The 21,327-nt window shown below is 49.3% G+C and overlaps 1 protein-coding gene across 1 annotated transcript; it reads right to left on the bottom strand.

Moving 5' to 3' along the window:
* Window positions 1–4,968: 4,968 nt before the first annotated feature.
* LOC144487522 (zona pellucida sperm-binding protein 3-like) lies at window positions 4,969–20,046 on the bottom strand. Its single transcript, XM_078205606.1, has 8 exons — window positions 20,018–20,046; window positions 6,431–6,546; window positions 6,245–6,348; window positions 5,976–6,153; window positions 5,762–5,888; window positions 5,620–5,681; window positions 5,391–5,512; window positions 4,969–5,105 (listed from the first exon to the last, which is right to left on the bottom strand). The coding sequence occupies exons 2-8, from the start codon at window positions 6,544–6,546 to the stop codon at window positions 4,969–4,971; spliced, it is 846 nt and encodes a 281-aa protein (XP_078061732.1). The 5' UTR covers window positions 20,018–20,046.
* Window positions 20,047–21,327: the final 1,281 nt, after the last annotated feature.

Genomic DNA, 21,327 nt, shown 5'->3' with positions numbered 1-21,327 from the left:
GAGCGCTGCTCCTTCGTCAGATGGAGTGGAAACATGCTCTCAAACAGGGCACAGACACAAAATCAAGTTACAGAATACTGATTAGAATGCGAATCCCTACAGCCAGCCAGGTCTTAAAGATACAGACAGACAATGTGAGTGGAGAGAGCATTAAGCACAGGTTAAAAAGAGATGTGTATCATCTCCAGACAGGACAGCCTGCAAGTCCAGGAGGCAAGCTGTGGGGGTTACTGATAATGTGACGTAAATCCAACATCCTGGTTTTGGCCGTCCTCATGTGTGCGGAACTTGGGTATCAGTTTCTGCTCAGCCACTCTGCGCTGTCGTGTGTCATGAAGGCCACCTTGGAGAACGCTTACCCGAAGATCAGAGGCCGAATGCCCGTGACTGCTGAAGTGCTCCCCCACAGGAAGAGAACAGTCTTGCCTGGTGATTGTTGAGTGGTGTTCATTCAACCGTTGTCGTAGTGTCTGCATGGTTTCCCCAATGTACCATGCCTCGGGACATCCTTTCCTGCAGCGTATAGGGTAGACAACGTTGGCTGAGTTGTAAGAGTAGGTACCGTGTACCTGGTAGATGGTGTTCTCACGTGAGATGATGGCATCTGTGTCGATGATCCGGCACGTCTAAGTGGAGAGGATCTCCAAGAAGATTGCGCATATCGACAGACATCTAGTTTCTACAAACATGCAAGAAAGCAGACAAGATACCGAAAGGACTACGGATCAACAACCCACTCAGGTCAACCTATAACACAGACTACGCCGAGAGACTTGGCAGTCGCACCTCTCTCACCCTCCTCAAACACCTCAAACACCAGCTCTACAGCAAACGCCACAGCCTGGAAACCAAGATAGAGTCCATATTGTCAACTTGCGCTCAGGACGCAAACCAGCTGCGGAACACTGCCAAGCAGACGAGACAAAGGAACTACACCATCTACATGCACACCGAGAACAGGAAACTTGAGAAACTCGGCATCACCACCAGCAGCAACCAAGCCTCCCCCGGTACCACAGTAGAAAACAGTACCACTGCAGGGAAGTCTATAGTCTGACAAGTTGACAACTCACTTCAGCCAGATGAAATCGAAGTTCTCAGCCGAGGGCTCAACTTTTGCCCCACTATCAAAATAGACCCCAGTCTCACTGCGGACACTGAGGAATTCATCAGGCGAATGAGGCTGCAGGAGTTCTTCCACAAACCCCAAGAGGCCAACAGCAAACACAATGAGACAGCCAATGAACTGGAACAGCAGACAGAGAGATCCGCAGTGCAATCAAAGAGGAAAGAGTCAAATTGGACTCCTCCGGAAGGCCGCTGCCCTCGACTTGACATGCATGTCCAAGCCATCAGGAGGTGCATCAACACCAAATTCATCAGCCGCACTCACAAGACAGCACCGAACATCACCCAAGCACAACGCAACGCCATCCACGCTCTCAAGACCGACCGCAACATCAAACCAGCGGACAAAGGAGGGGCCATCGTCATACTGAACAGAAAGGATGACTGCAAAGGAGTGTACCGACAACTGAACGAGGAACACTACAGACAGTTACCCACAGATCCGACCAAAGAACACACCTGTCAACTCAACACTCTGATCAAAACCTTTGAGCCGGACCTTCGAAGCACCCTCCGTGCTCTCGACACGTTGGAGATCTCTACTGCCTCCCAAAGATACACAAGGCAAACACACCCGGCCGTCCCATAGTTTCAGGCAATGGAACCCTGTGCGAGAACCTCTCCGGCTATGTCGAAGGCATCTTGAAACCCATTCATACAAAGAACCCCCAGCTTTTGTTGCAACACTACGGACTTGGATGTGCGTTGTTTGTGTAGGAGCAGTTGAACCAGGAGCACTCCTCGTCACAATGGATGTCTCGGCACTCTACACCATCATCCCCCACGATGATGGCATTGCTGCAACTGCCTCAGTACTCAATGCTGTCAACTGCCAGTTTCCAGATGCAATTTTACAACTCATCCGCTTCATCCTGGACCACAAGATCTTCACCTTCAACAACCAGTTCTTCATCCAGACACGGAACAGCCATGGGGACCAAATTCGCACCTCAATATGCCAACATCTTCATGCACAGGTTTGAACAAGACTTCACCGCACAGGACCTTCAACCGATGCTATACACTAAATACATGGACGACATTTTCTTCCTATGGAGTCATGGTGAGCAATCACTGAAACAACTATATGACGACATCAACAAGCTCCATCCCACCATCAGACTCACCATGGACTAGTCTCCGGAATCTGTTGCATTCTTGGACACACGCATCTCCATTAAGGAGAGTCACCTCAGCACCTCACTGTACCGCAAGCCCACGGATAACCTCACGATGCTCCACTTCTCCAGCTTCCACCCTAAACACGTTAAAGAAGCCATCCCCGACAGACAAGCCCTCCGAATACACAGGATCTGCTCGGATGAGGAGGATCGCAACAGACACCTCCAGACGCTGAAAGATGCCGTCATAAGAACAGGATATGGCGCTCGACTCCTCGATCGACAGTTGCGACACGCCAGTGAAAAACCACACCGACCTCCTCAGAAGACAAACACGGGACATGGTGGACAGAGTACCCTTCATCGTCCAGTACTTCCCCGGAATGGAGAAGCTACGGCATCTCCTCCGGAGCCTTCAACATGTCATTGATGAAGACGAACATCTCGCCGAGGCCGTCCCCACACCTTTCCTTCAAACAACCGCACAACCTCAAACAGACCATTGTCCACAGCAAACTACCCATCCTGCAGGCTAACAGTGACCACAACACCACACAACCCTGCCACCACACAACCCTGCCACAGCAACCTCTGCAAAACATGCCAGATCATCGACACAGATGCCATCATCTCACGTGAGAACACCATCTACCAGGCACAGTACCTACTCTTGCAACTCAGCCACCGTTGTCTACCTGATACGCTGCAGGAAAGGATGTCCCGAGGCATGGTATATTGGGAAAACCATGCAGACGCTGAGACAACAGATGAATGAACACCACTCAACAATCACCAGGCAAGACTGTTCTCTTCCTGTGGGGGAGCACTTCAGCAGTCATGGGCATCCAGCCTCAGATCTTCAGGTAAGCATTCTCCAAGGCAGCCTTCACGACACACGACAGTGCAGAGTCACTGAGCAGAAACTGATAGCCAAGTTCTGCACACATGAGGACAGCCCAAACCAGGATGTTGGATTTATGTCACATTATCAGTAACCCCCACAGCTTGCCTCCTGGACTTGCAGGCTGTCCTGTCTGGAGACAATACTCATGTCTTTAACCTGTGCTTAATGCTCCCTCCACCCACATTGTCTGTATCTTTAAGACCTGGCTGGTTGTAGGGATTCACATTCTAATCAGTATTCTGTAACTTAATTTTGTGTCTCTGTGCACTGTTTGAGAGCACATTTCCACTCCATCTAACGAAGGAGCAGCACTCCAAAAGCTTATAGAACAGTACAGCACAGAACAGGCCCTTCGGCCCACGATGCTGTGCCAAGCATTATCTGAAACCAAGATCAAGCTATCCCACTCCCCATCATCCTGGTGTGCTCCATGTGCCTATCCAATAACCGCTTAAATGTTCCTAAAGTGTCTGACTCCACTATCACTGCAGGCAGTCCATTCCACACCCCAACCACTGTGTAAAGAACCTACCTCTGATATCCTTCCTATATCTCCCACCATGAACCCTATAGTTATGCCCCCTTGTAATAGCTCCATCCACCGAGGAAAGTCTTTGAACGTTCACTCTATCTATCCCCTTCATCATTTTATAAACCACTATTAAGTCTCCCCTCAGCCTCCTCCACTCCAGAGAGAACAGCCCGAGCCCCCTCAACCTTTCCTCATAAGACCTACCCTCCAAACCAAGCAGCATCCTGGTAAATCTCCTCTGCACTCTTTCCAGCATTTTCACATCCTTCTTGTAGCGAGGTGACCAGAACTGCACACAATATCCCAAATGTGGTCTCACCAAGGTCCTGTACAGTTGCAGCATAACCCCACAGCTCTTAAACTCCAACCCCCTGTTAATAAAAGCTAACACACTATAGGCCTTCTTCACAGCTCTATCCACCCGAGTGGCAACCTTTAGAGATCTGTGGATATAGACCCCAAGATCTCTGTTCCTCCACAGTCTTCAGAACCCTACCTTTGACCCTGTATTCCACATTTAAATTAGTCCTACCAAAATGAATCAACTCACATTTATCAGGGTTAAACTCCATTTGCCATTTTTCAGCCCAGCTTTGCATCCTATCTATGTCTCTTTGCAGCCTACAACAGCCCTCCACCTCATCCACTCTGCCACCAATCTTGGTGTCATCAGCAAATTTACTGATCCACCCTTCAGCCCCCTCCTCCAAGTCATTAAAAATCACAAAGAGCAGAGGTATTTGCTACCAAATAAACCTGTTGGACTTTAAGCTGGTGTTGTTAAACTCTTATTGTGTTCACCCCAGTCCAATGCCAGCAGCTACACAATAGGACTCAGCCAGCTTGACCAGTAGAACATTCTCCCAGGTCAATTCCTCATCTCTGTTCACTCAGTGAAAGTGATGCAGAGTTAGGCAGCCAGGGAGGACAGCTGCTTTAGTGAACTAACCCTCTCCAGGGGGTGAACATCACCATGGGAGAGAAGGAGGCAGCCCCAGGAAACAGCCACAGCAGCCAGGCTCAGCCCCACAAGGACATCCCCAGACCTGATCACACCCCCTCCCCCACACTGGGCTCTGAAACAGACAGAAAACCAGCAGCAGCCCCATCAAATCCAGAGAGTTAGTGTTTCTCTCTCAACCGTCAGTAAACCAATCATTCAGCAGGCCCAGTTCTGGGCTGGGATTGGCTCACCCCAGCCATTAGTTCAATGAAGCCATCGAACTAACATGGAGGATGCATTGACCAATCAGCTCCCAGACACTGGAAACAAGCACAGGTCTTTATTGATCATTTGATGACTGGTTGAACAGAGTTTGTTTGTGTTTCCTGTACAGGAACAAGGTGATCAATGAAGCAGAGATCAGAGAGACAGCTGTCACAGTCAGGGTCACAATCAGGACCACCTCAGACTCCACACCTACAAAGCAATGAGAAACCAATGGTTACTGAAGCTAACACTGAGGGGGAAATGGAAACCAGCAGCCAGCCAACTCACCCCCTGGAGACCTCTCCTGTATCCTTCCCTCAGCCTCATTCAGGGAGGCTGTTGCCAGGTTGGTCCCATCAGTATCCAGAATGAGCAGGGGTCCAAGTGAGGCCTCAGCCTCCCACTTCAATCCAGCTTCACTCTCTGCAATATCAACCATTCCAGTTAGAGAGGGGAAAGGGGGAAGCTCCCACATCTAGAGGATCAATGTCCTACCAGCTTCAGCTACAAGATCTCTCCTTCCTCTGGATCCAAATCCCAAATCCCTTGTGGCCCCACATTTCCCCACATGGCAACAGGCACAAATGTCAAAGCTCGATTCCTCCAATGGGGCCCAGCTAAACAAGAGAAATCAGTCAACCAGGTTGTGCATCACTTCTCCACACAAACACATCCCTGAGGGAGAGAGGGGGAACTTACACATTCTGCAACTTCTGCAAAGTACAAGCTTTGTTCCTGGAATCTCTGATCCACTGGAACAACTTTCAGGTGACAGGTGATGAAAATCTGAGGGACACATTCAACACAAGTGGTTATTTAGTGACTCCCTCCCAACATGGAGACCCCAATGATCAGCTTCCTCTTACCAAGGAACGCTCATCTCCAAAGAAACGGAAGGCATCCAGGTCAAAGCGGAGCTTGTCCGGCTCCTGCTCGTCTCCTGGCAACACAAAGGTTGAAAAGGAGTCCTCAGCTTTGCTGTCCAGGAGGCAGCTGAAGAAAGATGGAAAAAAGGACATGAAGTGAATCCAGAGAAGCCATTGAGATGGGAGCAGCTGGAGAAAGCAGAGAGCTCCTTACCCATTGTAGTCAATGATGCTGTATCTCGGGCTGGAGTCCTTGTCTGGCCTCAATGTAGCTACACAGCGGTCAATGTAGAGCTTCAGGGCCATGTGGTTGCTCATTGAAACAGAGGCCTCAATGTGAATGAGCTCACCCAGGTAGTAGACAGTCGAAGTGCGCTCTGTAAGCCAGTCACCTGAAGGACGAGAGGACAAGGGTTGGAGACAGTGGGTGTAACTCCCAGTGAATGAGGACAGGAAATCACTCCCCATCCACCCATCACATACCATTCATTAGGCGCAGTGAGAATGACAGATGCCCTTCTCCAGACCTGGTGGAGCTGAATGGGATCCAGGTGGGCTTGATGGGGTTACTGCTCACATTGCCCTTCCTGGAAAGAGTGCAGGCATTTTAGGACAAGGTCAGAGGTCACTAGCAGCTGGAGATCTTGACAATCGAGTAAAGATTCTCACCTAAAATAATGACACTCAATGGGAACGATCGCTCCATTGGTTCTCACAATAACAGATCCATGATACTCTGGGCTGTGGCTCAGGTGGGTGCTGTAGATCAGGAAATCTCCAGTCATCTGAAAGACAGCAGCTCAAGGAATGAAGAACTGATCTGAAATGAGAATGTTCTACACTGGGGTTAACAATGAACTCATCCCATTAAAACAATTCTTCAGGGGGATTGACAGGGTCAGTGTGAAGAGGCTGCTTCCCCCAAGCTGGAGATTCTGTAAGCGGGGAGGTCATCTCAGGGCAGGGGGTCAGTCATTTAGGATTTATGTGATGAGGAATTTCTTCATTCAGCAGCTGATGAATCTTTGGAATTCTCTCCAGCCCCAGAGAGCTGGGAAATGGTCACTCACTGAGGATATTCAGGACAGAGGGATATATTTCTGGCCATTGAGGGAATCATGTTGTGAGGACAGGAACATGGAGGCTGTGGGAAGCTCAGTCCTGATCATAATGACTGGGGAACAGGCAGAAGGGCCTCATCTGGTTAGCAGTGTTGCTATGCAACCTCAGCCCTTGCTGCAAGGAGAGATCTTTAGCACAAGACCAGAATCAATTAACAGGGAAGTGATTCAATAAAAGCTTCAGTTAACAGGAAAAGGAGCCACAAGTTGTCAGTAATTTGGAGCCGGGAAACAGTTTGTAATCAGGGCCCCATTTATTCCAATGACTGGGAAAGTGGGAAGTGTGGAGTCCCTCTTTAGTCCAATCCATCTCAATTCCCATTACATTCAGACTCATCCCAAAATTGGATTAAACAGGACTGAAACCCAACCCTCAGTGGAGTTGATCTGAATGAGGGGAAATCAAACTGAAAATCCTCAAGAGGAAAAGCTTGGAGGAAGCAAAGAGAAGCTTCCAGACAATGGGGTTGGAGACTCAGACCAGTGAAAGTGAAGTACAATCCTGAATAGAAAGCTAGTTTGGGGTTTATAAAGCAGGAGACAGCTATCTCCTCAATATCAATGACATCTCACCCAGTGTTGGAGTGAAGAGTGGGGAACAACCTACAGCCCCAGCTCAGAGGCAGAGTTTGAGGATTCACATTACCTGCAATCTGCTGCCACACTCATGGAGTCCATAGTCAAAGAGGACAGTGTGGTTCTGAGAGTAGATCCTGGTTGGCCGACAACCTGCTGTCCCCAGGGTCAGATCAGCAGCTTTAACCAGGTGCCTGGTTCCAAATAAATCCAGCTGGACCCTGAGCAGCAGCTTGTCCTCTCCACACTGCACCCTCACACTCTGCACTGGAGACACACCTTGACCCTCAGAAATGGGAATCAAAGGGAGGCCCAGGAGGAGGGAATGTCTGAGGCCTAGGGGTGGCTTTGACTATTATCCATGGAAACCTGTGGCCTGGAAACTGTTGCCAAGTATCAGAGCAACAAACAGCTCCAACTAACACCAGCACTGGGAAGAAACTCCTCACTCCAAAATCCCCCATCATCCCAAACAACTGAACCATCCCTTCAGGCACCAAGCGACACCTTTTATACACACAGCCCACACTCAGCTGACAGCAATTATTCCAGAATCAATAACAACAATTGAACCAATTACCCAGCACCCACAACCCCACCCCCCCCCCACCCCCTCTTCCCTCTTTCAGGCATTTCTTTTTTTTGTTTCGATACCAATCAAGTAGCTTTTTCGGCACCAATCAAGTAAACGAACTCAAATTAACTTAGGGACAAAGTAAAAGGGGCGGCTCCCCAAAAGGAAGGGGGGAACAGCCCGAACCAAAATCAAAGTCGAAAGGAAACTTAAAACGTCAAACCAAAAGGTGATTATCGGGGTCGATAATACACCCCAGCCCCTGCGGCGCCCAGCGGTCGCGGAAGGCGTCAACCGCGCCCGTGGACACCGCATGCTCCCTCTCCAGGGACACCTGGCCGCGAATGTAGCCGCGGTAGAGGGGCAGACAGTCGGGATGGACGGCCCCGTCGATCGCCCGCTGCCTGGACCTATTGATGGCGCGTCTCGCCAGGCCCAGGAGCAGGTTCACGAGGAGGTCGGCATCCCGACCCGCCCCTCTCCGCACCAGGTGCCCGTAGATCAGGAGCGTGGGACTGAAGTGCAAACAAAACATCAGTAAAAGGTGTTTGAGGAAACCAAAAAGGGTGTGCAGCCTAAAACACAGAACGTAGACATGGTCCACGGACTCCACGAGGCCACGGAAAGGGCAGTCTTGGGAGCCCGTGAACCAGTGAATCCTACGGTTGTGCGGAACTGCTGCATGCATCACCCTCCACCCCAGGTCCCCGACGTAATTGGGGGAGATCCCTCTGTAGAGGGACCTCCACTGGGGACCTCCGCCGCCCGGCGGCAACAAGTCCCACCAAGGTGTATCCGGGCGAAAGGCGAGGATGCGGTAGTGGAAGGTGTGCAGCAACAGCCCGTACAGGAAACACCTCCGCGCGGTAGAAAAAGGCACGGAGGACATTTCCGTGACGCGGCTCATGCTGTGGGGCACCTGACCCGGGAGGGGCGGCATAGGCTTTGGGCCAATGTGGAATTCCGTCCGAGCAGGGGAACGCTCAGGTGGGATCCCACCGCACATCTGCGCCACCTCGAGACCGCGTGTGCACTCGGGGCTGAGAACAACCGTCTTAAGGTGTTGGATGGCTTTGGCCGTGCGCCGGACGGCCACCTCCGCGCGCTCAGCCAGCACACGGGGGCTCATCCAGCCCGCTCCTCCGCCATCCAGCACGTCCCCAATCCTGGTCACCCCGGCGTCCACAGCCCCCCTCTCCGCCAGCCACCTGAAGTTATCCGGCTGCAGGAGCGGATTCCTGAGCAGCGGCTCTCGCATGAGAGGCGCTACTCTGACGAGGGAGAGCTGCGTCGCGAGGCGACCGTGTTCCAAACAGTGAGCCTCTTTTAGGGCCAAACAAATAAACCAACTCAAATTAACTCAGGGATAATGTAAAAGGGGCAGCTCCCCAAAAGGAGGGGGAACAGCCCGAACAAAATCAAAATACAAAGGAAACTTAAAACATCAAATCATAATGTGATTACTCGGATCGATAAAGCACCCCAACTCCTGCGGTGACCAATGGGTGCGGAAGGTGTCAACTGCGCTCGTGGACACCTGGCCGCGAACATAGCCGCGGTAGAGGGGCAGACAGTCGGGATGGACGGCCCCCTCGATCGCCCGCTGCCTGGACCTGTAAATGGCGCATTTCGCCAGGCCCAGGAGCAGGTTCACGAGGAGGTCGCCACCCTGACCCGCCCCTCTCCGCACCAGGTGCCCGGAGACCAGGAGCGTGGGACTGAAGTGCAAACAAAACATCAATAAAAGGTTCTTCAGGAAAACAAAATGGAAGTGCAACCTGAGACACAAAATGTCGACATGGTCCATGGACTGCACAAGGCCACAGAAGGGGCAGTCTTTGGAGCCCGTGAACCAGTGAATCCTACGGTTGTGCGGAACTGCTGCATGCATCACCCTCCACTCCAGGTCCCCCATGTAATTGGGGGAGATCCCTCCGTAGAGGGACCTGTACTGGGGACCTCCACCGCCCGGCGGCAACAAGGCCGCCAAGGTGTATCCGGGCGACAGGTGAGGATGCGATAGTGGAAGGTGTGCAGCAGCAGCCCGTACAGGAAACGCCTCGGTGACGTGGAAAAAGGCACGGAGGATATTTCCGTGACGCGGCTCATGCTGTGGGGCACCTGACCCGGGAGGGGGGGCATAGGCTTTGGGACGGTGTGGAATTCCGTCCGAACAGCGGAACGCTAGAATGCGAATCCCTACAGCCAACCAGATCTTAAAGATATAGACAATGTGGGTGGAGGGAGCATTAAGCACAGGTTAAAGAGATGTGTATTGTCTCCAGACAGGATAACCCGCAAGTCCAGGAGGCATGCTGTGGGGGTTACTGATAATGTGACATAATTCCAACAACCGGGACGTGAGGCTGATTACAATATGCAGAAGCTGCTCAGTATCTATTTAGCGAGCCCAGGACCCAATCACCCGGCTTTGCAAAGGTTTCCCACCCCGCCAGTGCAGGTCATAGAGTCATAGAGGTTTGCAGCATGGGAACAGGCCGTTCGGCCCAACTTGTCCATGCCGCCCTTTTTTTTTAAACCCCTAAGCTAGTCCCAATTGCCCGCATTTGGCCCAGATCCCTCTATACCCATTTTACCCATGTAGCTATCTAAATGCTTTTTAAAAAACAAAATTGTACCCGCCTCAACTACGACCTCTGGCAGCTTGTTCCAGACACTCACCGCCCTCTGTGTGAAAACATTGCCCCTCTGGACACTTTTTCATCTCTCCCCTCTCACTTTAAACCTATGCCCTCTAGTTTTAGACTCCCCTACCTTTCATAGAAATCATAGAAACCCTACAGTGCAGAAGGAGGCCATTCGGCCCATCGAGTCTGCACCGACCACAATCCCACCCAGGCCCTACCCCCACATATTTTACCCACTAACCCCCCTAACCTACGCATCCCAGGACTCTAAGGGGCAATTTTTTTTTTTTTTAACCTGGCCAATCAACCTAACCCGCACATCTTTGGACTGTGGGAGGAAACCGGAGCACCCGGAGGAAACCCACGCAGACACGAGGAGAATGTGCAAACTCCACACAGACAGTGTGGAAAAGATATTGACTATCTCGCTGATCTGTGCCTCTCATTATTTTATAGACCTCTATAAGATCACCCCCTCAGCCTCCTACGCTCCAGAGAAAAATGTTCCAGTCTGTCCAGCCTCTCCTTATCACCCAAACCATCAAGTCCTGGTAGCATCCTAGTAAATCTTTTCTGCACACCTTCTAGTTTAATAATATCCTTTCTATAATAGGGTGACCAGAACTGTACACAATGTTCCAAGTATGGCCTTACCAATGTCTTGTACAACTTCAACAAGACGTCCCAACTCCTGTATTCAATGTTCTGACTGATGGACAGTGGCAACCCATTGAAGTGACGCTTGGCACCAAGGATGGTGTCGGGTTGCCACTGTCCATCGGAATGATCTCTGAAAGCGGAAGGGCATGTTAGTAGGGTGGTGAAAAAGGCATATGGGACACTTGCCTTTATCATTTGATGATGTGGAGATGCCGGCGTTGGACTGGGGTAAACACTGTAAGAAGTCTCACAACACCAGGTTAAAGTCCAACAGGTTTATTTGGTAGCAAAACCTACTCGCTTTCGGAGCGCTGCCCCTTTGTCAGGTAAGTGGGAATTCTGTTCACAAACAGGGCATATACAGACACAAACTCAATTTACAAAATAATGGTTGGAATGTGAGTCTTTACAGGTAATCAAGTCTTAAAGGTACAGACAATGTGAGTGGAGAGAGCGTTAAACACAGGTTAAAGAGATAGAGTCATAGAGGTTTACAGCATGGAAACAGGCCCTTTGGCACAACTTGTCCATGCCGCCCAGTTGTTACTACTAAGCTAGTCCCAATGTGTATTGTCTCCAGACAGGACAGTTAGTGAGATTTTGCAAGCCAAGGCAAGTTGTGGGGGTTACAGATAATGTGACATGAACCCAAGATCCCGGTTGAGGCCGTCCTCAAGTGTGCGGAACTTGGCTCTCAGTTTCTGCTCAGTGACTCTGCGTTGTCGTGTGTCACGTCACAGCGAAAAACTGCACCGACCTCCTCAGTAAACAAACACGGGACACGGTGGACAGAGTATCCTTAGTCGTCCAGTACTTCCCCGGAGTGGAGAAGCTACGACATCTTCTCCGGAGCCTTCAACATGTCATTGATGAAGACGAACATCTCGCCAAGGCCACTTCTTGCTTTCAAACAATCGCACAACCTCAAACAGACCATTGTCCGCAGCAAACTACCCAGCCTTCAGGAGAACAGTGACCATGACACCACACAACCCTGCCACAGTAACCTCTGCAAGACGTGCCGGATCATCGACACGAATGCCATCATCTCACTTGAGAAAACGATCCACCAGGTACACGGTACCTACTCTTGCAACTCGGCCAACATTGTCTACCTGATACGCTGCAAGAAAGGATGTCCCAAGGCATGGTACATTGGGGAGACCATGCAGACGCTACGACAACGGATGAATGAACACCGCTCAACAATCCACCAGGCAAGACTGTTCGCTTCCTGTGGGGGAGCACTTCAGCAGTCACGGTCATTCAGCCTCTGATCTTCGGGAAAGCGGTCTCCTTCACGACACAGGACAACGCAGAGTCGCTGAGCAGAGACTGATAGCCAAGTTCCGCACACATGAGGACGGCCTCCACCGGGGAGCTGGGATGAATAATCGGACAAAACGTTTCTCTCTCTCTGCCACCATCCAATGATCCGCACCCCCATCCCAACCCCCTGAACCCCCCACCCACCCACCATCCATCCACCACACACCGCCCCCAATGTGCCAAGGATTCACCTTGGCACAACCCACCGGACATTGATCAGTGCCAAGGGTATGGGGCCGAGGGAGGTGGCGCATACGGAGAGGGCACATGGGGGTGGGGGGGGGCAGATAAATGGAGAGGTTCCGCTGCCACTCTGCATGGGGATCGCGAGCAGAGGGAGAGAAGGGCTGAACGGGGCTGGCCATCGGAGTGGGAAGGGGTCGTCCTGCTGGGGAGGTTCGGTGCTGCGGAGGAGGGATGCGATCGGAAGACCGGGCTGGGAGCGTGATAACAGGTAGTGTGGGGGGATCGAGACTGCAGAGGGTCGGGGGGAGGGGGGGAGATCGAAGTATTGAGGTGGCCAGGAGAGTGTGGTGGGCGGGAGAGGGTGGTGGGGTCTGGGTCATGGCCGGCCCAGACACATCCGGAAGGCCAGCGATTGAGTAGGTTGGGCCGGAGGGCTGGGTCCAGAAGGCCAGAAATCGGGTGGGTTGGGGGGGGTGGGGAGGGGGGGTCACATGGCCAGCAATTGCGGGTGGCGTTGCCGTGCTGGCCAGCGATCGGGAGGCCGGCAGTGCGGGCCTATTGCACATGTGCCAATCTCGGCGCTGAATGATGGGAGCAGGCACAGTGTCCCGCTCAGTGCTACGCTGCCGGCCTCTCCAGCGGGAATAGGCCCCGTCCACTGATTTTCAGTGGGATTGGCGCTATGGCTCTTGGTGATGCACAGAGTGCGGGAGATTCATTTTGAAACTCCCCCTGAAAAAAGCAGCAGGATTTACTCCAGTTTTTACACAAATTCAGCTCTTAGAATCTGTTTGGGAGAATCCCACCCAGGGTGTGCGTGAAATTATAAAGTTACTTTTCAATCGCCAATACCGTGAAGTCAATCTTGATTCAAAAAGAAATGATTGCCCTCTATTCATTGGAGGAGTTGTCCATCTGGAGAACAAATGGCATCGACACAATGCAACAATCACCAATCCTCAATGTGGCTCAGTTATCACATGGATGGTTTTTAGCTGAGACCTCTGGGTCTATTCCATGGTATGTTACGACAAGGACATGCCGAGGTAGGCGGTGGCACAATGGTATCGTCACTAGATTTATAATCCAGAGACCCAGGTTCAAATCCCACCACGGCCGCTGGTGAAATTTGAATTCAATAAAAATCTGGAATTAAAAGTCTAACAATGACCATGAAATGATTGCCAATTGTTGGAAAAACCCATCTGGTTCACTAATGACCTTTAGGGAAGGAAATCTGCCATCCTTACCCGGTCTGGCCTACGTGAGACTCCAGACCCACAGGTGTGACAGACAGCATGGTTTTGTAAGAGGGAGGTCGTGCCTTACAAATTTGGTGGAGTTTTTTGAGGAAGTGACAAAAACGGTTGATGAAGGAAGGGCCGTGGATGTCGTCTATATGGATTTCAGTAAGGCATTTGACAAAGTCCCACATGGCAGGTTGGTTAAGAAGGTTAAGGCTCATGGGATACAAGGAGAAGTGGCTAGATGGGTGGCGAACTGGCTTGGCCATAGGAGACAGAGGGTAGTGGTCGAAGGGTCTTTTTCCGGCTGGAGGTCTGTGACCAGTGGTGTTCTGCAGGGCTCTGTACTAGGACCTCTGCTATTTGTGATATATATAAATGATTTGGAAGAAGGTGTAACTGGTGTAATCAGCAAGTTTGCGGATGACACGAAGATGGCTGGAATTGCGGATAGCGAAGAGCATTGTCGGGCAATACAGCAGGATATAGATAGGCTGGAAAATTGGGCGGAGAGGTGGCAGATGGAATTTAATCCGGATAAATGCGAAGTGATGCATTTTGGAAGAAATAATGTAGGGAGGAGTTATACAATAAATGGCAGAGTCATCAGGAGTATAGAAACACAGAGGGACCTAGGTGTGCAAGTCCACAAATCCTTGAAGGTGGCAACACAGGTGGAGAAGGTGGTGAAGAAGGCATATGGTATGCTTGCCTTTATAGGACGGGGTATAGAGTATAAAAGCTGGAGTCTGATGATGCAGCTGTATAGAACGCTGGTTAGGCCACATTTGGAGTACTGCGTCCAGTTCTGGTCGCCGCACTACCAGAAGGACGTGGAGGCATTGGAGAGAGTGCAGAGAAGGTTTACCAGGATGTTGCCTGGTATGGAGGGTCTTAGCTATGAGGAGAGATTGGGTAGACTGGGGTTGTTCTCCTTGGAAAGACGGAGAATGAGGGGAGATCTAATAGAGGTATACAAGATTATGAGGGGTATAGATAGGGTGAACAGTGGGAAGCTTTTTCCCAGGTCGGAGGTGACGATCACGAGGGGTCACGGGCTCAAGCTGAGAGGGGCGAAGTATAACTCAGACATCAGAGGGACGTTTTTTACACAGAGGGTGGTGGGGGCCTGGAATGCGCTGCCAAGTAGGGTGGTGGAGGCAGGCACGCTGACATCGTTTAAGACTTACCTGGATAGTCACATGAGCAGCCTGGGAATGGAGGGATACAAACGATTGGTCTCGTTGGACCAAGGAGCGGCACAGGCTTGGAGGGCCGAAGGGCCTGTTTCCTGTGCTGTACTGTTCTTTGTTCTTTGTTTGTTCTTTGTGTGTGGGTGACTCTCAAATGCCCTCTGAAATGGGGGGCAGTGAGGGATGGACAATAAACGCTGGGTCCAGCCGGCAACTCCCACATCCCATAAATGAATAAAAAATATAACAATATGGAAAGAACAAGCAGATTATTTGATCCAGGTGGAAAGTTGTTTGTTTATCTTATTTTGTTAACATGTTAAAGGTTGGAATGATTTATCCAGTTGTTTGCATGAAGTCAAATTGCTGCATATTTGTTGAAGCTAACAATGAAATAGCAATCGGTGGCGGGATGTTTTGCTCTGGACATGTTTTAATTTCTATTTGCTTCCCCAGCAACATTTCAAGATGAGAGTGATGGGATATTTCAGCACAGACTTCAATTCGTTACGGAATTTATTCTGAGTTGCTGCATAAATGCAGGTATTTGTGCAAGAACTCAAAAGCTGAAGCATGAAACCGATTTCTTGTAGGACATCCGAAATGCTAATTGATGCATTATCTTGCATCATGGCCATTCGCAAGCAAATAGAATTCACCAGAAACATCACCCAGAGCAAGATAAAATTTCCTGAGATGACAAAGAGTAAAATGATGGATTTTCTTCGCTTCTCGATTTCAGGATCACTGGGATTCTTCCCACTGCTGTGGAGCCGGAGTCTCCTCCGGGCCCCGCTCGACACCAGAATGTGTCTAACAGTCAGCGCATTGAGCAGCAGGATCAGCAAGAAAGGGACAAATGGAGTTAAAATATAATGTACTGTTTCTACTGCTCCCCATATCCTTGAAAGAAGAAAGCTGTCTAACACGTTAGAAAACCAAGGCGCGTTAAACAGTATATATTCACTGGTTAAAATCAAGTAGCAGAAAGTATTTTTCAATAAGAACAGCACCGTCACACTTCCCACAACTGGAGTCACCGTTCTCTCTGTGCAATATTTTACTTTCAGCTTCTGGCTACAGATTGCCACAAATCGATCAAAGGTAAAAGCAACTGTGTACCAGACTGACCAGTCAGTTATTGCATAAAGCAGGACGCCATGTATATTACACAATTTAATGTTCTATACAAAAAGGAAGTGTGCGGCGTAAGCAATGGGAATCTGTCTGAGTATCACATCAACTATAATAACCAGTAGATCTGCCGCTGCCATGGACACCAGGTATCGAGCGACACATTTAGAGAGACCACATCGTCCTTGAGATAGGATCACAATCGTCACTAAGTTCACTGTAAGGGAGTTTGCAAAAGAAAAAGCAGCAGTATTCAATGAGAGTTCAGTCTGAAATTAGAATTTTCATTAGTCCATATATTTAGAGTGTTTTCTTTGAGAGAGTTTCTCCTGTTGGAGACAGGCTTTGCAAAAGCAGTAATGGACTGTGAAATGAAGAACTGAACAGGATCAAACTGTCTTTAATCGTTACAGAATCTAAGTTTTTAAAGTTAAATTGTATTTATTAGTGTCACAAATACACTTGTATTTACACTGCAATGAAGTTACTGTGAAAATCCCCTAGTCGCCATAGTTTGGCACCTGTTCGGGTACACTGAGGGAGAATTTAGCACGGCCAATGCACCCTAACCAGCACGTCTTTCAGAATCTGCTGCAAACCTTGAGAAATGTGATTCCTGAGATGGGGGATTGCTGCTCCATCTTGTAGAAAATAACAAGCTATTGTTTGTGAAAGCAACAATCACCCAAACTTGGAAAGGACTGAAAGCTGTGCAGAATTGGGCTTTAACTGTAATAGATATCAGGCTGCGGTTGCCTGGGAGGGAGATATGGGGCGTGGATATTCGTGTGATCACTGCTCACCGATTGTTAGAAGAAAGTGCACAAATGTGGAAACAATACGGGTTCACAGTCCAGTTCAGCGCTGGGGCATCAAACTTTCCCAACCACACTCCATTGAGACAGAGCTTGTCCAGGGAACAGCTTTGCCGAGGCGGATTGTTCAGAGGAGATTAAAGTTAGCATTATTAGAACATAGAACATGGAACATTACAGCGCACTACAGGCCCTTCGGCCCTCAATGTTGCACCGACCTGTGAAACCAATCTAAAGCCCATCTAACCTACACTATTCCAATATCAACCTTATGTTTATCCAATGACCCTTTAAATGCCCTTAATATTGACGAGTCCACGACTGTTGCAGGCAGGGCATTCCATGCTCTTACTACTCTCTGAGTAAAGAGCCTACCTCTGACATCTGTCCCATATCTATCACCCCTCAATTTAAAGCTATGTCCCCTCGTGCTGGCCATCACCATCTGAGGAAAAATGCTCTCACTGTCCACCCTATCTAATCCTCTGATCATCTTGTATGCCTCTATTAAGTCACTTCTTAACCTTCTTCTCTCTAACGGAAACAACCTCAAGTCACTCAGCCTTTCCTCAGAAGACCTTCCCACCATACCAGGCAACCTCCTGGTAAATCTCCTCTGCACCCTTTCCAATGCTTCCACATCCTTCCTATAATGCAGCAACCAGAACTGTACGCAATACTCCAAGTGCGGCCGCACCAGAGTTTTGTACAGCTGCAACATGACCTCATGGCTCTGAAACTCAATCCCTCTACCAATAAAAGCTAACACACCGTACGCCTTCTTAACAACCCTATCAACCTGGGTGCCAACTTTCAGGGATCTATGCACATGGACACCGAGATCTCTCTGCTCATCCACACTGCCAAGTGTCTTACCATTAGCCCAGTACTCTGTATTCTTGTTACTCCTTCCAAATTGAATCACCTCACGCTTTTCCGCATTAAGTTCCATTTGCCACCTCTCAGCCCAGCTCTGCAGCTTATCTATGTCCCTCTGTAACCTGCAACATCCTTCCGCACTGTCCGCAACTCCACCGACTTTAGTGTCATCCGCTATTTACTAACCCATCCTTCTACGCCCTTATCCAGGTCATTTACAAAAATGACAAACAGTAGTGGCCCCAAAACAGATCCTTGCGGTACACCACTAGTAACTGAACTCCAGGATGAACATTTCCCATCAACCACCACCCTCTGTCTTCTTACAGCTAGCCAATTCCTGATCCAAACCGCAAAATCACCCTCAATCCCATGCCTCTGTATTTTCTGCAATAGCCTACCATGGGGAACCTTATCAAACACTTTACTGAAATCCATATACACCACATCAACTGCTTTACCCTCATCCACCTCTTTGGTCACCTTCTCAAAGAAGGTTTGTGAGGCACGACCTACCCTTCACAAAACCGTGCTGACTATCCCGAATCAAATTGTTCCTTTCTAGATGAGTATAAATCCTATCTCTTATAATCCTGTCCAAAACTTTGCCCACAACAGAAGTGAGGCTCACTGATCTATAATTACCAGGGTTGTCTCTACTTATTGGAAGAAGAACATGGAAACCTCCACATGAGGCAACATCCGTGGACAACTTATCCAATTGCTCTGTGAAAAATGACAGAGTATTTTGCTACACTTTTCCACTAACTCAGTAAGGTGAAACATGTGCTACTTCTCGATGCAGTGCCCTGTGTGATGATGCATGCACAATTCCAGACCCATTTTCCAGCACTTCCTGCATCGTGTTGTGTGCAATGGTGTTTGCAGCGTTCCTCTAAATGCTTCTTAAATGTTGTGAAGGGGAGAAGGAGGGGGCTGGCTAAGATGCTCTGTCAGAGAGTCGGTGCAAACTCGATGGTCTCCTTCTGCACTGTCGGGATTCTATGTTCAACTCTTTGTCTGCGTATTTATCACCATTCTGTCACATTGCTGCTCTACATCTGAAAATGTGTGCAGAATAAAGAATTAGAAATGCAAAAAAAGTCTTGAAAACATATCTGAGTTAATAGCAACATGCAGTTTTACATCAGGCATTGTGTCCAAATGATGTGTTAAACTATCAAAGCTTGCTGTGTTCTGGTAAAGCAGGCATCAGAATTTTATTCCGTGTCCTGACTTGGGAATATATTGCCGTTCCTTCATGGTTGCCGGGTAAAAATCCGTGGAGTCTGGGATTGCTTGGGTTCCTATATCACAAAGTACAGCAGCAGAAGTGCCTCTACTGCACCGTCCCAAGAGCAAGAACGATTGGACAATAAATGCTGAACACACAGACGCCCACGCCAACTCAGTAACAGAAAGAGACATCTGGCAAAGTGAGGAGGTGATTGTGTAACAAACAGAATTAGGCAGATGTGTTCCAGTGTGACACCTGGAGACGGATACATGGAACACACTGAGCATGGCAAATTGCGATTTAACTCACAAAATCTCTCTCAATCCAACACGTTTACCATAACTGCTGGTTGTCTGGAAGAGCGCACATAACTGTTGGAGATTAAGTGATCAATGATTATTACTTTTACACAGCATTCGTTATTTTATTGAGGGTTTATCTAATATCAGCTGAGTCTGTGAGCATCTGGATTAAAATGCGGCCCAGCAGGAACTTTTCCAATAAGTTCATACTTCATGTTTCTTCACCATCAACAGCACTAATTCAGCATGTGTTACTTACCAGGACCAGCAATGAGCTGAGAGAGTGAAAGGAATCTGGATGTACAGAGGAGAAATGCCACAGTGAAACATGATGCATGGAGTTAACAGCGACACTTACAGGGAACGCCAAGAGCAGCGATGATGGGATAATATATCTTCTGCACTTCCCAGACTGTGAATAGCACACGGATGGTTATTGAGAATTCCCGAAGCATGTTTCGACTTTGGCAGCAGAGAGTGAACCAGTCAGCACTCGAGGCGAGTGAGGCAGTGTGGGAGAGCGTTGAAAGAAGCCTCACATTTATGTGGGAGTGGAATCCACAGGGAGGAGTTTCTCTGGGGATTAAAATTACTGACAATGAATAAACAAACACAATGCTTTCAATATTTCACATCTAACATGCTGAGATTTTCAAAAATGCAGCTCAGCAGACACTGCCTGGACAGAAAGGGAAAGCATTCAACAAATCAAACAGACAATTATTGGGAGGATCTCTCAGTGTGCAAGTTGAGTAGGAATTTCAGATAGATTTATTGAATCATAGAATCCCTACAGTGCAGAATCAGACCATTCGGCCCATCCAGCCTGCTCCAACAACAATCCCACCCAGATCCTATCTCTGTAACCCCAGGTATCAACCATGCTTGTCCCCCTGACACTGAGAGGTAATTTAGCATGGCCAATGCACCTTACCCCCAAATCTTTGCAGTGTGGGAGGAACCTGGAGACCCGGGGAAAACCCACACAGACACGGGGAGATTTCACATTTCTACACAGTCAGTCACCAAGGCCGGAATCGAACCTGGGTCTCTGTCGCTGGGAGTCGGCAGTGCTAACCACTGTGCCACCGTGCCGCCCGGCATTCATTGCCAACAGTACGTACCATTGAGGTATAAATCCTGAATTCCTCAATTTGAGAAGCGGGGCAGGGAGGGAAAGCAGAATTCTTATCCATAATTCTGATGTTAGCTGTGGAAATGCTGAAAGCCGGGGTCAGGGGTCATGGACATGAAGTGAGAGCAGCTTCTCTGAGAGAGTCTGGCTCATTTCTGAAACATGAGAGGACCATTAGATTTCCTTAAAGCCAGGCCACTGTTTGAATGTTTGGACATGTGAATGCACACACGCTACTCATCAGCTTTCATCACCGTTCTCTGGAAGTGGGGAGATTGAATGGCCACATGAGTGTCGGCACGGTGGCACAGTGGTTAGCACTGCGGCCTTACAGTGCCAGGGACTCGGGTTCAATTCCAGCCTTGGGTCACTGTCTGTGTGGAGTTTGCACATTCTCCCCGTGACTGCATGGGTTTCCTCCCACAGCCCAAAGATATGCAGGTTAGGTGGATTGGCCATGGTAAATTTCCCCTTAGTGTCAGGGGGACTAGCTCGGGTAAATGCATGGGGTTATGGGGATAGGGCCTGTGAGG

The sequence above is a fragment of the Mustelus asterias genome, unplaced genomic scaffold, assembly GCF_964213995.1.
Source record: "Mustelus asterias unplaced genomic scaffold, sMusAst1.hap1.1 HAP1_SCAFFOLD_841, whole genome shotgun sequence".
Lineage (NCBI taxonomy): Eukaryota > Metazoa > Chordata > Chondrichthyes > Carcharhiniformes > Triakidae > Mustelus > Mustelus asterias.
This window is presented reverse-complemented; position numbering and strand designations above follow the sequence as displayed.